At 37.9% G+C, this 19,953-nt stretch overlaps 1 protein-coding gene across 1 annotated transcript; it reads right to left on the bottom strand.

Moving 5' to 3' along the window:
• Positions 1-4,039: 4,039 nt before the first annotated feature.
• LOC106135999 (fatty acyl-CoA reductase wat) lies at positions 4,040-15,221 on the bottom strand. Its single transcript, XM_060952838.1, has 11 exons — positions 15,179-15,221; positions 14,161-14,341; positions 12,161-12,251; positions 11,121-11,243; positions 10,487-10,611; positions 10,010-10,168; positions 8,373-8,485; positions 7,426-7,493; positions 5,989-6,187; positions 5,398-5,578; positions 4,040-4,400 (listed from the first exon to the last, which is right to left on the bottom strand). The coding sequence occupies exons 1-11, from the start codon at positions 15,219-15,221 to the stop codon at positions 4,040-4,042; spliced, it is 1,644 nt and encodes a 547-aa protein (XP_060808821.1).
• Between the last annotated feature and the right edge of the window lie 4,732 nt (positions 15,222-19,953).

The following is a 19,953-nucleotide window of genomic DNA, read 5'->3' as shown; positions in this document are numbered from 1 at the left end:
TGCAAGGGATAAAGACGTGATTATAATGTGTTTATTTCATTAAAATCCGTAACATGATAAACTGAAAATGTTGTGGACCACTGCATAAAAGGTGCTGACAATGCAAGTTGACTTGACTTTTATTATTTTTATTGCATAATAAGTACTTAGTGCATGAAGAATCATATTTATCGAAAATTAAATACTTGTTTATAAATAGCTTTTTTGGGATTATTTTTACCCAATTACTTTAAAATGTGTTATGTTTCAGGCTGAAATTGTGTTTGCATGCATTTGCATCACGTCTATATCCCTAGCGGGGTTGAAAGAGCCAACAGTTTTGAAAAGATCGAAAGGCCACGTTCAGCTGTATGGCTATATATGATAGAATACATACACACATACATATGGTCACGTGGGGTAGACAGAGCCAACAGTCTTGAAAAGACTGAATGTCCACGTTCAGCTTAATGATAGAATTTAGATTCAAATAGTGACTAGGTTGCTAGCCAATCGCCTACAAAAGGAATCTCAAGTTTATAAGCCTATTCCTTAGTCGCCTTTATCGACATATATACCTTATATACCTAACTACAGTGCCGTGTGGTCCCGGCACCAAAACGAAAAAGAATAGACCACTCCATCTCTTTCCCATTGATGTCGTAAAAGGCGACTAAGGGATAGGCTTACAAACTTGGGATTCTTTTTTACGCGATGGGTTAGCAGCCTGTCACTACTTATTTGAATCTCAATTCCATCATAAAGCCAAATAGCTGAACGTGGCCATTCAGTCTTTTCAAGACTGTTGCCTCTGTCTACCCCGCAAGGGACATAGACATGACCATATGTCTGTATGTATACCTAACTCTCACATAAATTATTGTTTTTTAGGGACAAGCATGATAAAATATATAAAACTATACCCAAAGGTCATTTAATGAATGCATTATTAGAGTGAGACGGGAAATACCTTTCAATTGTTGAGTGAAAGAGACGAAAACGGGTGAAAGATTGATGTATGCACATGTATAATTGTAGTGAATTATTTTCATAGAGTTACCATTGTGTATAGAGTGTGTGTTGTGTGGGTGGTCGAATGCCTTAAAAAACATTAGCACGAGTTCAAATCCTATTGCTTACATACATAAAATCACGTGTGGTTCTCGGCACCAATAAAAAAAGAATAGAACCACTCCATCTCGTTCCCGTGGATGTCGTAAAAGGCGACTAAGGGATAGGCTTATAAACTTGGGATTCTTCTTTTAGGCAATGGGCTAGAAACCTGTCACTATTTGAATCCCGATTCCATCATTAAGCCAAGCAGCTGAACGTGGCCTATCAGTCTTTTCAAGACTGATGGCTCTGTCTACCCCGCAGGGGATATAGACGTGATTATATGTATGTATAAAATCAGGTCTCTTTTCCGGAGGGGTAGGCAGAGACCACAACTTTCAACTTGCCACGATCCATGCAACTTTTTATTGTACCAGTGTCTTTTTTCTAGATTAAGAACTTTGAGATTATATTTCATACATACATACATACATAAAATCACGCCTCTTTCCCGGAGGGTTAGGCAGAGACTATCTCATTCCACTTGCCATGATCTCTGCATACTTCGTTCGCTTCATCCACATTTATAACTCTGTTCATTATATTTCAATATAAAATTAAGGACTCGTTTTTGAGTCGTAGTTTATTTACACTATCATAAAGATATTTTTTATCCAAATACGTTTAGTAGATCTTGTGTGAAAGAGTAATATACATAATCTGGATTTCAACTTTTGCCTTCGTAATATTAATACAGTATTTCACTGATAAATTGCAAAATTAGGGTTACCTACTTATAATTTAAAAACAGAGCCAACAGTCTAATACATACATACCATAACGCCTGTTTTTTTTTTTCACATTTTCCATTATTTTTTTGCTCCTTATAGTTTCAGCGTGATGTTATACATATAGCGTAAAGCCTTCCTCGATAAATGTTCTATTTAACACAAAAATAATTTTTCAATTCGAACCAGTAGTTCCTTAGATTAGCGCGTTCAAACAAACAAACTCTTCAGTTTTATAATATTAGTTTAGATTACGGATACTCCTAACATCTCCCTTTTTTAAGACATTTGAAATTTGGTCCTTGAAAGTTTAACAAGGCCCGCCTTCAGTTTCATGATGTCCAAAAATGCCCGACACCGTTATTATCACGCGATTAACTATCGCTGTTTCACTTTTTACAATGACGAAAAACGGGATAGCGACAGTTTATTAGACTTTCTTTAGAATAGAATAGAATAGATTTATTTTCAAAATTGGATACTTTTTGACGTCACATCACTGAAATCTAATTATAACTACTACCGCTTCCAAAGCGCATGTGTAGAAGAAGCGGCGGAACAAACTACACTGCAGCATTTTCATCGGACGTCAATATACAAATATAGATCTCTTAAATCTAAATCGTGGAAGAATAGATTGGCTTATACAGTCTGCACAGGAGGTAAATAACGTAAGATAATCTTCATAGACTTAGCATCTTATAACTACGCACTCTACGAAATAAAAGGTGAAACGACTCTGTGACCGGATTAAAATTGAACTTTCCTTATTGGCATTGTTTACGACGTTTTGGTTAGGTATTTTCCACGGAATTTAAAATGTTAAGTACAGTCAACCCCATACTAAGTTATCGTTCATGGAAATCTATGAATAAATAAATATATACGAGACAAATTACACAGATTGAGTTTGCCTCGAGTTATTATTAGTATTTGTTATAAAATATATTTGAGCTAACTCAACGATACTATATTTTATAACAAATACTCATATAGGTGAACATCCAAAACCCAAGCTAGTTAGAGAAAGTTGATTCTCGTCATGCTCTGGCCGGGATTCGAACCCGAGACCTACTATGTCACAGACAAGTTCACTACCGCTGCGTCGCAGAGACTAGTAACTATTAATAGTAGCTATTATTAGTATTACTAGTAACTAGTATCTATTTGTAGTAGACTACTAGTTTTTGAATAAATTCTTTTTAATTTTACTTTAGACTACACTCTGTAGCGTACTTATTTGACTGTACACTGCCTTAATGTATTGCTTCTGCATCAGGTTCGAATCCTGGTTCGATTAACATCAAAATATAGTAAAGTCAAGACTACTCGCTATGAAAACCTGACTCACCCAATCCTGGATCCTCCATGGGGATGAGAAAGTAACCGAGATTGTAGCCGGGGGAAGAAGAATAAGTTTTTATAAATTTATTTTTTGAAATGTTGAGTAAATAATTATTTTTTTGTTGAATTTTCCGCTCTGTAACTGTATACTAATTTTTGTTGTTGACTGTACGATTGCAATCACACGAATAAAAAATATAAACGTTTTAAAACAATTTTTTAATAACAAAAATTAATTAATTAGTTACATCACAATTGAATATTAAAGAAAACAACTTTGGATAATAAAAAAGTTAGGTACTAACCTCTTTTCGCACATTCTTAAATGTATATTTAATGAAACCATTTAAAAAATGCTTATAATAGGTACAGCTTTATAGAAATGAGTAACATCCATTGGGCGTTGAAACAGTAGTTAGCACGCTTTGAAAATTATAGAAATCGGAAATATATATAATACATGTTCATAATCTTTCCCAGAAAGATGGGCAGGGACTGCATATTTCCACTAAGCGCATTATCCCTGCATATTTTTTTCATCTTTCATGTATATCATGTATATTGATTAATCTTATCAGAAATTTTCAGTTATCGTCCCTCCATCTCTTTCTCAAGGATGTCGTAAAAGGCGACTAAGGGATAGGCTAATAATCTTGGGATTCTTCTTTCAGGCGAAGGGTTAGCAACCTGTCACTATTTAAATCTCAATTTCATTGTGAAGCTGTACGTGGCCTTTCAGTTTTTGCGAGACTGTTGCCTCTAACCACGTCGTAATGTATAAAGACGTGTAAGCATCTATTTTGCGATTTATATATTAAAAAATTAAAATGTCTTTATATCTAACCAAATATTAATTAACTTTATTTGTCAACACCTTACAGTAAGAAAAATGAATACAAAAAATAAAATAAACATACAAAAATCTTGTAAAAAACGTAAAAATAAATTGGTGCAATAACAAAGGTTACATATTTCAACATCACCTGCTTTTTTTGCGCTTGTTCATCATTCACAAAATCATCTTTCAAAAAGAATCTTCTTAACCCTATGTGCCACAGTAAAATGGCCTCTGTCATATCTACAGTTTTTATGTCTATGTTGAAGATCTGCTGGTCCGTTAGCGATAGGTTCTTGTACATTTTCAGGAGATTGTCGTCTTGGAAATTCCAACTTCTCAAAGTGAAGTAACTGAATACTTTTGACATGGTGTTTAGTTGGTTGTAGATTTTTGTAGCTCTGAAAAAAGGGATAAATTTAGATTAGGACCACTCTTATATCTTTCCCAAGGATGTCGTAAAAGGCGACAAAAGAATGGCTAATAAACTTGGGATTCTCACTGAGGCTATGAGCTAGCAACCTGTCACTATTTGAATCTCAATTCCATCATGAAGCCATACAGCTGAACGTGATCTTTCAGTCATTTCAACGTTCTTGACAATAAAGCGAAATTCTGGTGTCTGAATGGCACGCAGCAGACAAATATATGTTTGGATTCTGTAATCTACAAACATATGTACATAAAATCACACCTTTATCCCGGAGGGATAGATAGAGACTATATCTTTCCACTTGCCACGATCTCTGCGTACTTCTTTCGCTTCATCCACATTCATAACTCTCTTCATACTCGGCGGCGGTTTCGGGTAAGTACTCTTGACGTGACCCTTTACCAGGACGTCCTTAATTTGATCAAGGTACGTTCGTCTAGGCCTTCCCACTACGACCTTTCCCTCCACACTCTCCTTGTATATCTGCTTAGTCAACCTGCTTTCATTCATCCTCTCCACATGACCGAACCATCTTAACATACCCTTTTCTATTCCTGTAACTACATATTCTTTCACACATAACATTCCCATAACACGCTGTTCCTTATCCGGTCACTCAATTTCACACCGGTCACACTCCTTAACGCTTTCATTTCATACATACATACATATGGTCACGTCTACATCCCTTGCGGGGTAGACAGAGCCAACAGTCTTGAAAAGACTGAATGGCCACGTTCAGCTATTTGGCTTAATGATAGAATTGAGATTCAAAAAGTGACAGGTTGCTAGCCCATCGCCTAAAAAATCTATCCCTTAGTCGCCTTTTACGACATCCATGGGAAAGAGATGGAGTGGTCCTATTCTTTTTTGTGTTGGTGCCGGGAACAAAACGGCAAATTCACACGCTCTCATTTTCACCGCATTTATTCTAAAATCTAGACTCAGATAATGATAAGACAAACCTGGGTTTCCTCCCCATCAACATGAGGATGCCGTCGACTATATACCCTGGGATGAAGTGCAGGATCCAGGCCAGGGCAGCGTACACGTGTATATGTTTGCTCTGGACAGCGAAGGCGTACCAGACGGCTTTTGGAGACACGTGGTTCCTCGCGTCCACCTCCAGGGTCTCCGTCAGGAAGGCTAGAAAATGAGTGGATCATTGGACGTCTTATAATATATTTAATAAACTAGTTTTTACCCGCAGCTGCGCCTGCGCGATATTTGGCAAATCCAGGAACACCAGAATCACAGGAACTATAGTTTTTTTGGGATGAAAGTTATCCTATTACCTTATCCAAACTCTTAATTACCTTTATTAGATATAAATTAAAGTGTATTTATTAAAATTTGAAATGACGTCCAAAAGTGCCTGCGAATGCCCATTTTCTGAATAAAGATACATCCCTTTCGGGGTAGACAAAGCCAACAGCCACAAAACAGTTCAGCTGTTTGACTGATTCCTGAATAAAATATGGATTTTTAATTGCTTTTTTACCGCTGTCTATTCTATTCTTAATGTCTGTGATGTGTTCTTATCCATAAATACTCACACCAAGTAATACTGTTCCTGTAAGAAGACCCGACTGTATATATCCTCGTGTCAGCCTCCCCCACCCCCCACCTCCTGGCCGTCTCCCAGCCCGCCACTATCACTGCATTGTTGACTATGTCCACAGGAATTATGTCTATTTTTATGTCAGGATCCGATATCAGGGTGTGGATCACGCCTAGACCAAGACCTAGGATTATCTGAAATAATAATAATAAATATATATACGGGACAAATTACACAGATTTAGTTAGCCTCGAAGTAAGTTCGAGACTTGTGTTACGAGATACTAACTCAACGATACTTTATTTTATAATGAATACTTAGATAGATAAAAATACAAGACCCAGGCCAATCAGAGAAAGTTCGTTTCTCATCATGCCCTGACCGGGATTCGAACCCGGGACCTCCGGTGACACAGACAAGCGCACTACCACTGCGCCACAGAGGCCGTTAATAGATATATAAATAGATTATTAAAAGCTGTAGAAGGCATGATTTACATTTATCGTTAATTTCTTTTTTATTTATGACTATCTCAAATTTTATTGAAATTTTATTGACAGACCCTAAATCACTTTTTCAAATTACATACATACATACATATGGTCACGTCTATATCCCTTGCGGGGTAGACAAAACCAACAGTCTTGAAAAGACTGAATGGACATGTTCAGCTATTTGGCTTAACGATAGAATTGAGATTCAACTAGTGACAGGTTGCTAGCCCATCGCCTAGAAAAGTATCCCAAGTTTGTAAGCCTATCCCTTAGTCGCCTTTTACGACATCCGTGGGAAAGAGATGGAGTGGTCCTATTCTTTTTTGTATTGGTGCTGGGAACCACACGGCACACATGATTAACATTTATCGTTAATTTCTTTTTTATTTATGAATATCTCAAAAATTATTGAAATTTTATTAACAGACCCTAAATCACTTTTTCAAATTAAACATCAATAATGAATAATTCCAGCCATATCTTGTGACTATTGGCTGTATTTTTGTAACTGTCTGCCCCGTAAGGACTAAAGACAAGGTATGGCATTAAAGTAGGCACCAATACAAAAAGGAATAGGACCACTCCATCTCTTTCCCATGGATGTCGTAAAAGGCGACTAAGGGATAGGCTTACAAACTTGGGATTCTTTTTCAGGCTATGGGCTAGCAACCTGTCACTATTTGAATCTCGATTCTATCATTTAGCCAAATAGCTGAACGTGGCCATTCAGTCTTTTGAAGACTGTTGGCTCTGTCTACCCCGCAAGGGATATAGACGTGACCATATGTATGTATGAAATGAAAGCGTTAAGGAGTATGATAGGTGTGAAATTGAGTGACCGGATAAGGAACAGCGTGTTATGGGAATGTTGTTTGTGAAAGAAGATGTAGTTACGAATAGAAAAGGGTATGTATGTATGTTGATTGAAACATACTCACCCCACTAGCTCCGAAGACATTGTTCTTGTCCACCCAGCCCGGAGCAGGCTCCGTGTATGAAGGTATCACTGGAAACATAATGAATTTCCTTTCTATTTCATTAGATCACCATATTTACAAACTTCGTAAGTCACGTTATGGATGTCGTAAAAGGCGGCTAAGAGATAGAATTATAAACTTGGGAATTTTGTAGGAGACAGGCTAGCAACCTGTCGCTATTTGAATCTCAAATGTATCTTTAAGCTGAACATTATGTAAGTAAATACTTTATTGTTCACTAAAGGAGTACATCTATACTAATATTATAAAGCTGAAGAGTTTGTTTGTTTGAACGCGCTAATCTCAGGAACTAATGGTTCGAATTGAAAAATTCTTTTTGTGTTGAATAGACCATTTATCGAATATAAATTATTCATCCTTGAGGGCTTCAATGATACCCAAAATACTATTCCACGCGGACGAAGTCGCGGGCACAGCTAGTTACAAATATAAAACAGTACAGTAAGAAGGCGGGCTTATCCCTAAGTGGGATCTCTTCCAACCAACCTGACAACATTGCCTTCCAGTCTTCGAGATTGTTGGCTCTGTCTACCCGTAAGGGATAAATACATACATACATACATACATATGGTCACGACTATCTCCCTTGCGGGGTAGACAGAGCCAACAGTCTTGAAAAGACTGAATGGCCACGTTCAGCTTTTTGGCTTAATGATAGAATTGAGATTCAACTAGCGACAGGTTGCTAGCCCATCGCCTAAAAAAGAATCCCAAGTTTGTAAGCCTATCCCTTAGTCGCTTTTTACGACATCCATGGGAAAGAGATGGAGTGGTCCAATTCTTTTTTTTTTTATTGGACCACACGGCACTGCCGGGAACCACACGGCACTGCCGGGAACCACACGGCACTAGGGATAAATACTTGATTATACATATGTAAGTCTTACCAACAGTGGGTCTGACAATGGCGATAGGTAGACCTTCAGACATGGTCCTCACGGCCTCTTCAGCTACCGCCTTCGTGTAAGCGTACGTGTTGGGGTAGTCATTGCCGAGGTATCTGAAAGTGGAATCACAACCAATGTATATAATAAAGTGCCGTGTGGTTCCCGGCACTGATACAAAAAAGAATAGGACCACTCCATTTCTTTCTCATGGTTGCCGTTAAAGGCGACTAAGGGATAGGCTTACAAACTTGGGATTCTTTTTTAAGGCGATGGGCTAGCAACCTGTCACTATTTGAATCTCAATTCTATCATTAAGCCAAATAGCTGAACGTGGTCATTCAGTCTTTTCAAGACAGTTAGCTCTGTCTACCCCGCAAGGGACATAGACGTGACCATATGTATGTAATTTATAATTTCACTAGCTGTACCCGCGACTTCGTCCGCGTGGAATAGTTATTTTGGGCATCATTTATTTTATGCGAACAGCCTCCACAGCTAAATAAATTTTGATTATCATAAAAACGGTTCTAGTGAGTTAATCTTAAAAGATAGACATATACTGTCGTGGACATTTTTTTAGATAATTTCAAGAGGAATAATTCTTTTATGCATATATTTTTGGTATCTTGAACCGTTTTCGCAGCGCACGCAACGGAAGCCCTCAAGGATGAATGATTTTCTCCGTTTTTTTTTCACATTTTCCATTATTTCTTCGCTCCTAATAGTTGCAACGTGATGTTATATAGCCTAAAGCCTTCCTCGATAAACGGTCTATTCAACACAATTTTTTTATTCGAACCATTAGTTCCTGTGGTTAGCGCATTCAAACAAACAAACAAACTCTTCAGCTTTATAGGTAGTATTAGTATAAAAAAAAGACAATCTAAAACTTAAATCTAAAAACTTCAGATTCTTCTTGTGGACGATGGGCTAGCAACCTAGCACTAATCAAGCCAAATAGCGGAACGTGGCCTATCAGGATTTACTGTTGGCTCTGTCTACCCCGCATGGGATATAGACGTGACTATATGTATGTATGTATAATAATACGTTTACTAAAAGTTCATCGTCTCTTCACAGAGCGCAGCTGGCCAGCCCTCAGGCGCCACTTGCTCTGTGCCGAAGGTCTATGACGCAAGGTTAAGTTCGCGTGACGCATTCTGTGGTATTTAGGTAGGTATTTTTTTAACATCACACTTTTTTTCTTAGAAATATTTTGATGAAACTGTATTTGTTTTGAAAGGGAATCCCTTTTTGTTGAGAAACAAGGAAATGAGATGATTCTTACTTATAATATATGCGAAAGTTTGGTTGGTTACCTTGCTAGTGGTGTGTGGTTCCCGACGCCATTAGAAAAAGAATAGGACCACTCCATCTCTTTCCCATGGGTGTCGTAAAAGGCGACTAAGGGATAGGCTTATATACTTGGGATTTCTCTTTTAGGTGACGGGCTAGCAACCTGTCACCATTTAAATCTCAATTCTATCATGCATCATTCAGACACCTGAATGTGAACATGAATCATCCACCCGACACTGTCCATCCATCTCTGTTTTTCTTCAATCTTTAACGTCAATCCATCAGCCACTTTCGTCCATCTCTTTTTTTATTATAAAAAAAGATGTAATCTCACTTACTTGTGAAAGATTTGATCGAGGGTGTCTTGCGGGAGGGTCTCAGCCAAGTCCACCAGGGTGTGAGGGGTCATTGGACTCTTGGAGAACTCCTCGGGTATGTCTGAGTGGACCCGGCTGTTCAGGGCTTGACTGTACGCTGTCGAAATATGGACGTAGCTCCTGTGGAAGAGATTTTTCTAAATTCACGTTAAATTGTGCCGTGAGGTTCCTGACTCTTTGGAATAGGTCAACTTCAACTTTATTCCATGGATGTTGTAAGGCGATTAAGGGAAAAGCTAATAAACTTGGAATTAATCCGAATTTCATTTTCATCAATAAGCTATACAGCTGTACGTGGCGTGTCAGTTTTTTAAGACTGTGTAAGCTCTGTCTACCCCACAAGGGATATAGATGTGACTATTATGTATGTATGTAATAGGATATAAAAGTTTTATTTAGCCAATTCCCACAAAAGCAGTCCTAGAAGTTTAAACTAACCTTAGCTTCTGACAGGCCTTCCCGAAGCTCAGCATTTCCATGGTCCCCTTGACGTTTATATTGGTGGCCACTTTAAGTGGATCCGCGAAATTGATCGTAGCTGCGCTATGAAACACTATGGTCACCTGCAAAATAATGTGTTAAAGTCTATTAAGGGAAAGGCTTTAGAAACTTTAGGTCCCTTTTAGCCGATGGGCTAGCAATCTGAATAACAAAAATCTAGCGAAAAGCTGGTCGAAACGGTAAAAATCGGTTCAGGTTTTGTATCGCTGTGCAAAACCTGACTCATTGCATCATACATACATGTGATCACGTCTTTATCCCTTACGGGGTAGACAGAGCCAACTGTCTTGAAAAGACTGATAGGCCACGTTCAGCTGTTTGGCTTAATGATAGAATTGAGATTCAAATAGTACTTAACAGGTTGCTAGCCCATCGCCTAAAAGAAGAATCCCAAGTTTATAAGCCGATCCCTTAGTCGCCTTTTACGACATCCATGGGAACGAGATGGAGTGGTTCTATTCTTTTTTTTTTTATTGGTGCCGGGAACCACACGGCACCACATTGCACCACATCGTGCTTTATTTATCAAGACCTCCACAACAAGTATATAGGGCCTTTTGACCTCACTGACCTCACTAATAAGCTGCTCCCAGGTCTCGATCTCCAATCCCAGCCTGTCCTTAGTGATGTCCCCCTCTATCGCTTCAACCCTGTCCACGAACCAAGGTCTGGTCTCCCGCAGAGTGTCATACACCTGGAATAATAAGTTTTTGTTAGTTAATGTATGCAAATGGCAATTAACGCGAACGTACCGATTTTCCGAGTGCCGTGTGGTTCCCGGCACCCATAAAAAAAAGAATAGGACCACTCCATCTCTCTCACATGGATTTCGTAAAAGGCGACTGAGGGGTACGCTTATAAACTTGGGATTCTTCTTTTAGGCGATGGGCTAGCAACCTGTCACTATTTGAATCTCAATTCTATCATTAAGCCAAGCAGCTGAACGTGGCCTATCAGTCTTTTTAAGTCTGTTGGCTCTGTCTTTCCCGCAAGGAATATAGACGTGATTATATGTATATGTGTGTAAGTAATCAAGTAACATATATGTATGCAAATGCATTCAGTGCAGATGCAGGGATCGGGCGCGTAGAAATCTCTGCCTACCCCTCCGGAAAAGCGGCGAGATTATATGTATTACTAGAGGCCGCCCTTGACTTTTTCCGCATGAAAACCCTATCAATCCCGCGGGAACTCCGGGATAAAAAGTAGCCTATATGTTATTCTGGGTCTACAGCTACCTACATACCAGCTATTTACAATAATCGGTTCAGTAGTTTTTGCGTGAAAGAGTAATAAACATTTATAATATTAGTAGGATGCTGTATCATAATAAATACTTACATTGCCGTGTGGTTCCCGGCACCAATAGAAAAATAATAGGACTACTCCATCTCGCTCCCATGGATGTCGTAAAAGGCGACTGAGGGGTAGGCTTATAAACTTGGGATTCTTCTTTTAGGCGATGGGCTAGCAACCTGTCACTATTTGAATCTCAATTCTATCATTACGCCAAATAGCTGGACGTAGCCTATCAGTCTTTTCGAGACTGTTGGCTCTGTCTACCCCGCAAGGGATATAGACGTGATTATAATGTTTGTATGTAATACTTACAGGATTGTGCAAAATGTAACTGAGTCGTTGGGCGGTGGATTTGCCTTTCTTTGGCCGCAGGAGCAAATACAACTTCTTGATGTCAAATGTTCTGAAACAAACATATAATTTACATATATACATATGGTCACGTCTATATCCCTTGCGGGGTAGACAGAGCCAACAGTCTTGAAGAGACTGCTCGGCCACGTTCAGCTATTTGGCTTAATGATAGAATTGAAATGCAAATAGTGACAGGTTGCTAGCCCATCGCCTAAAAAGAATAAGTTTGTAAACCTATCCCTTAGTCGCCTTTTACGACATCCATGGGAAAGACATGGAGTGATCCTATTCTTTTTTCTATTGGTGCCGGGAACCACACGGCACATATAAAATTTACATATCTATGTAAATTATATTTTAATAAAATTTAACAGCTTGGCTGGCAGAAAATGAGACAATCAAATGAAAGGCTTATAATCTTGAGATCCTTCTTTTAGGCGATGGGCTAGCAACCTGTCACTATTTTAATGTCAATTTTATCTTAACGCCAAAAAGCTGAATGTGGCCTATCAGTCTTTTCAAGACTGTTGGCTCTCTCTACCCCGCAAGGGATATAGACGTGATTTTATGTATGTATGTAACAAATACAACTGGATCTTGGGAATGCGCTGGGTTCCTCACAATGGTCTCCCTCACCGTTAAAGCATCGGTTAGCACGAGTCATTTGATACAATGGTCCCGATAAGATTTGAACCTGGCCTCCCTGTGTAACATACATACATACATATGGTTACGTCTATATTCCTTGCGGGGTAGACAGAGCCAACAGTCTTGAAAAGACTGATCGGCCACGTTCAGCTATTTGGCTTAATGATAGAATTGTGATGCAAATAGTGACAGGTTGCTAGCCCATCGCCTAAAAAAGAATCCCAAGTTTGTAAACCTATCCCTAAGTCGCCTTTTACGACATCCATGGGAAAGAGATGGAGTGGTCCTATTCTTTTTTGTATTGGTGCCGGGAACCACACGGCACCCTGTGTAACACTCTTTTTTATTCGACCACAGAACTTCTGCTCATTAAAGGTATTGATGTCACCTTGTCAAAAGTACCCGAACCGCCGAGCTTGCATGAAGAGAGTTATGAATGTGGATGAAGCGAAGGAAGTGTGCAGAGATCGTGGCAAGTGGAAAGAGGTAGTCTCTGCCTACCCCTCCGGGAAAGAGGCGTGATTTTATGTATGTATGTATGTCACCTGTTCAATATCCCACTGACCTTATTTTATTTGCAAGTACATACATAATATGTTTAATTATACTATGCGCATAAATTAATTGTTTACAGTCACGGGGCAGAGAATGTTCGGATATAAATTAAAAATTATATGTGCAATGAATTGTATATTAATCGCTAACTCATGTTTAATTCGCTAAGTCGATGTTTTTCAAAACAGTATTTATTTATTTTTCATGAATAATAGCATATATTTTTACCCTTTTTTTATAGAAATGTTGAAATTTAATTATGAAATTAATACTATAGTGGATTTTTCTTTACATGACCAATTGCTTTGATTTTTATTCCGAATTTTGCTGAAAACTTAGATTAAGCATTTAATATTTTAACCAATAAAAAAAACGAAGGACCACTGTATCTCTTCCCCATGGATGTCGTAAAAGACGACTTAGAGATAGGCTTTTAAACTTGGAATTCTTCATTTAGGCGATGGGTTAGCAACCTGTCATTATTTGAATCTCAATTCCAACATTAAGCCATGCAGCTAAACGTGGACTTTCAGTCTTTGTCAGACTGTGGGTCCGTCTACCCCGGAAGGGATATAGACGATATTATAGGTATGTACGGTGAAAATGCTACAGTGTAGTTTGTTCCGCCATGCAGGCACACATGCACTTTGGAAGCTATAGTAGTTATAATTAGATTTAAGTGATGTGACGTTAATAAGTGATACCTTGTATCCAATTTTGAAAATAAACCTATTCTTTTCTATTCTATGTAATACCTGAACAGCTTCTCCACCAGCTGCTTCCCCAGGAACCCCGAGCCGCCCGTGATGAGGACCACCGCTCCGGAGTAGAACTCCTGGACCTCCGAGTCCCCTCTCCTGGTGGCTTCGTCGATGGGCACCAGCCGCTGCTTGGCCTGACTTTCCACCGCATCAGCTGGGCGGCATGGCTTGTCTCCTGAGAGATAAATCTCTTATTAATATATATATTTATTATTTGTGCCTTGGGTTCCTGGCACTTAAGAGTAAGACTTTTCTTTCCCATGGATGTCGTGAACGGCGACTAAGGGATGTGCTTATAAACTTGGGATTCTTCTTTTAGGCTATGGGCTAGTAAACTGTTACTAGCGAGCAGTCTTGAAAAGACTCACAGGCGACGTTCAGCTTTTTGAGTTATTGATTGAATTCAGATTCAAATAGTGACAGGTTGCTAGCCTATCGTCGTCAAAAAGAAGAATTATAGAATTATAGGCCTATCCCCTAGTCGCCTTTTACGACATCCTTGGGAAAGAGAAGGAGTGGTCCTATTAATTTGTTTAACGGTGCCGGGAACCACACGGCACTTATTATTAGAACATTTTTTATTATTTATAATTATTCTCTCAAAAGAATTAATTTTTTGATCAAATTGACCAGGGGGCTGTAAACTTCTTTGGTTTAAGATTAATGTGACGTCAATAAGTGATACCTATAAATAAATAATTCTATTCTATTCTATTAAGCATTGCCATTCAACGTGGCAATGCTACCAGCCTTCTGGGCACGTCGCGGTGGGCAAACGATTTACAGGGACTCTACACATACATACATATAATCACGTCTATATCCTTTGCGGGGTAGACAGAGCCAACACTCTTGAAAAGACTGATAGGCCACGTTCAGCTGTTTGGCTAACTGATACTACACAATGAATTAATTACATTACATTTCTTTATTTTAGTTTTTTTCTTTTCTTTTTTAATAGTTTAAATGTGTGTAAATTTGATCGAAACATTATTTACAAATTTGTTCTCACCATTTTTGTAAATCGGAGGATTTTCAACACGTAATGCTGTCATTGTTTCTGAGTCCTTTCTTTTGCCTGTAACACAAAATAACAATATAACGCAAATAATAAAGATGTGATATATATGTTTTTAAGGGCCTCTGTGGCGTAGCGGTAGTGACACGGAGATCCCGGGTTCGAATCCCGGCCAGGGCATTATGAGAAATGAACTGTCTCTGATTGGCCTGGATTTTGAATGTTTATCTATATAACTTTTTAATATACTCGTAAAATATAGTATCGTTGAGTTAGTATCTCGTAACACAAGTTTCGAACTTCGTGGCTAACTCAATCTGCGTAATCTGCCCCGTATATTTTGATTATTTATTTATTAAAGGTAAGATAGAGTCATACATACATACTTATACATATAGTTATGTCTTTATCCCGGGCGGGATAGACAGAGCGAGGCTTTCAAGTGTAGTACATCTTCAATCAATGTAAAAGGTTTACATTATAAATTCCTAGACCTAGACGAACGAACGTATCTTGAGCAAATTAAGGACGTCCTGGTAAAGGGTCAGGTCAAGAGTACCCGAAACCGCCGAGCTTGCATGAAGAGAGTTATGAATGTGGATGAAGCGAAGGAAGTATGCAGAGATCGTGGCAAGTGGAAAGAGGTATTCTCTGCCTACCCCTCCGGGAAAGTGGCGTGATTTTATGTATGTATGTATGTATAAATTCCTAGATTATCCTTATAGGCACATCGGCTTACAACCTGTCACTATGTCTAAATAGAAAGCCAAATAGATAATTGTAAAATAATTGGGTCCTGTACACGACACTGGAAATAAAGATGTGATGTCTGTGTGCGATTAATTAATGAATGGCTGATTTTTCTTTTAAAATTGATAAAATTTACTAGCAGAAATAAATTATTATTTAGTTTTTTATGTGAAACAAACTTTATGCGTTATCACCTTTTTGCGAACTGCACTGATGAAAATGAAAATATAATATACCTTTGAAAATACAAATTAAATACAAAATTAACACAGTGACGTCTTATTCGCAATAAAATAATATATGAACTGCATTTAGTTGTAGAATTAACACGACTTGCTGTATCACAAAGTATAATCTATGCATACTAATAATAAAACTATAAATATGTTTGTTTGTACCGTCAGAATACCTTATATTATATTTATATATAAGTACATACCTTTTTGAGTACGTGAACGGTTCCCCTTCCAAGAAATCCTCTTTTATGTAGTGCACTTCTAGACCATTTAAATAAACTACGTACATACATAATAATCACGCTTGAAAGGGGTAGGCAGAGGCTACACTCTCTACTTGTCGCGATATTGCCGTGTGGTTCCCGGCACCAATAAAAAATAGAATAGGACCACTTCATCTCTTTCCCATGTCGTAAAGACGACTAATGGATAGGCTTATAAAGTTTGGATTATTATTTTAGGCGATAGGCTACCTATTTTAATCTACTTTTTTAATCTCAATTTTACTATGAAGTCAAACAGCTGAACCTAACCAATCAGTCCTTTCAATGCTCTGTCTACCCCGCAAGGGTAATGGACGTGAATGTATGTATTTTCTTTTTATTCTGTAGTCAATTCAATACAAAAGTTTTACATACCTGTGTTTACTCAATGTTTTCTACGCTTTGATCTCGCAATCACGAGCACATTGATTGCTGTAGTCAGTCAGAATATGGATGTTTATCTATATAAGTATTTATTATTGTGACGTCAATAAGTGATACCTTGTATCTAATTTTGAAAATAAATCTCTTCTATTCTATTCTATTATAAAATATAAGTAGTATCGTTGAGTTAGTATCCCGTAACACCAGTCTCGAACTTACTTCGAGGCTAACTCAATCTGTGTAATTTGTCCCGTATATATTTATTTATTTATTTCTGACATCTTCCCGCAGGAGCTCATTTTGATGCAATTTTTTTATTCACAGAAATTGGCCAAGTTCTTGAAGTAGTCAATTACGCGAACAAAGCAATAAGGTAAAGCATTACTTCTATTGTTTATACAAACTGCAAGTATTATACGTGACTTTTTACCGGCGAGTGTATCAATGCGATTGTATTTGATAATAATATAATGTAAAATAAGTAGTTTAGTTTTAGAATATTTTGCGGTGATGATATGGGAATGCTTAGATGGTTTGGTCACGTGGAGAGGATGAATGAAAGCAAGTTGACTAAGCAAATATACAAGGGAAATGTGAAGGAATCGACAGTGACAGGATTCCATTATTTTAAACTAGCTTTTAGTAGGAAAATTGGGACTTATACATAAAGACTTACCTCTTGAATCACTCTATCTATTAAAAAAAATGTATCAGAATCCGTTGTGTAGTTTTAAAGATCTGAGCATACATACAGATATTGGGATAGACGCGGGAGCGACTTTGCTTTATATTTAGATTATTTATTAAAAACAGGATTTTAAATTGAATGATAAAATCATTAATCATTCACCTATCTTTTATTCATTAGAAAATGGCGAAAAGTGTACATTTGATATCCACATACAGATCACATGCATACATATTATCACGGCCTAAAAGGCCACGTTCAGATTCAAATAGTGACTGGTTGCTAGCCCATCGCCTAAAAGTATCCCAAGTTTGTTAGCCTATCTATCCTTTAGTCACCTTTAACGACACCCATGGGCAAGAGATGTAGTGGTCCTTTTCTTTTTTTCTATTGGTGCCGGGAACACTTAGTTTTTTTGCAAGTATTTTAATTATATTATACTAGCTGTGCCCGTGACTTCGTCCGCGTGAAATAGTTATTTTGGGCATCATTGAAGCCCTCAAGGATGAATGAATAATTTTCACCGTTTTTTTTCACATTTTCCATTATTTCTTCGCTCCTAATAGTTGCAGCGTGATGTTATATAGCCTAAAGCCTTCCTCGGTAAATGGTTTATCCGACGCAAAAAGAATTTTTCAATTCGAACCAGTAGTTCCTGAGATTAGTGCGTCCAAAAAAACAAACTCTTCAGCTTTATAATAGTTAAGAATAGATATCTATATTTCTTACTACGTAACGTTCATATATTTTTAAGATTTACATGTTTATTGCAAGTCATACGGCCGGTTATACATGCAAGGTGATGTTACAAGTGCGAGGTCAAATAATATTGAGGTCAACTATATATAGTTGCCTACTCTGAGAAGAGATCGACATTTATACTTAGACTGAATACATACTCACAGACAGACCCTCAACATATTTAAAAATAATATATTTAAGTTCCTGTGCCGTGTGGACCAATAAAAAAAAAGAATAGGACCACTCCATCTCGTTCCCATGGATGTCGTAAAAGGACACTAAGGGATAGGCTTATAAACTTGGGATTCTTCTTTTAGGCGATGGACTAGCAACCCGTCTCTATCATTAAGCCAAACAGCTGAACGTGGCCTATCAGTCTTTTCAAGACTGTTGGCTCTGTCTACCCCGTAAGGGATAAATACGTGATCATATGTATGTATGTATGTTAAGTTCCTGTCCAGTTGAGCACCTAGATCGAACGTCAGGCAATTTATCGTAGTTTATGTATGTTAAATTACTGTTACTTTGTTAAATGTATTTTTTGTGCTTAATACATATTTCTAATTATTATTCTTATACATGCATATAGTCACGTCTGTATCCCTTGCGGGGTAGACAGTGTCTTGAAAAGACTGAAAGGCCACGTTCAGCTGTGTGACTTTATGATGGAGTTGAGATTCAAATAGTGACAGGTTACTAGCCCATCGCCTATAACAAGAATCGCAAGTTTAAAAAGCCTGTCCCTTAGTCGCCTTTTACGACATCCATTGGAATGTTGTGGAGTGGTTCTATTCAAAAGTGCCATAAACCACACGGCACAGTAGTTTAACAGAAATATATACATATTTAAATGTCATGTTTTTACACTCTTGACCTGGTCTGACCAGTGACATAACATGACATAAGTCCGTTGAGTAGGTACTATTAAAAGTAGTCTTTGATGAATTGATAATAAGTCATATGAATACAAATTTATTATAATTGCCGCCATGCTAGTGTGATAGTGAGGAAAAAATATACCTAGTCAAATTTCAAATTAAAATTTCTTAATTTTTCTCTAGACAAACTTAAATCATAATATTTACAGATAAGTTAACTAAAACTATATAGTGTGTGCCGGCTGCTTCCCTTGCCGTGCAGATTCCGTGAAAGTCAATCAAGGGAAAGGTTTATAAACTTGGGATTATACTTTTAGGCGATGGGCTAGCAACCTGTCACTATTTGAATCTCAATTCCATCATACAGCCATACAAATAAACGTGGCCTTTCAGTCTTTACAATACTGTTGGCTCTGTCTACCCTGCAAGGGATATAGACGTGACTATATGTACCTATGTATTTATGCCATATAGCTGAAAGTGGCCCCTCAGTCTTTTCGACACTATTGGCTCCGTCTACCCCGCAAGGGATATAGACGTGACTGTATACACATTAACTGTACGAACCTATCTTGATCAAATTAAGGACGTCCTGGTAAAGGGTCAGGTCAAAAGTACCCGAAACCGCCGAGCTTGCCTGAAGAGAGTTATGAGTGTGGATGAAGCGAAGGAAATATGCAGAGATCGTGGCAAGTGGAAAGAGGTAGTCTCTGCCTACCCCTCCGGGAAAGAGGCGTGATTTTATGTATGTATGTATACACATTAATTGAGGTTACGAAGATTGTAGGTAGGTACTTTTTAAAAAAAAAACACTTTATAAAACTAATTA

Source organism: Amyelois transitella, chromosome 30 (genome assembly GCF_032362555.1).
Source record: "Amyelois transitella isolate CPQ chromosome 30, ilAmyTran1.1, whole genome shotgun sequence".
NCBI classification, from domain to species: Eukaryota; Metazoa; Arthropoda; class Insecta; order Lepidoptera; family Pyralidae; genus Amyelois; species Amyelois transitella.
This window is presented reverse-complemented; position numbering and strand designations above follow the sequence as displayed.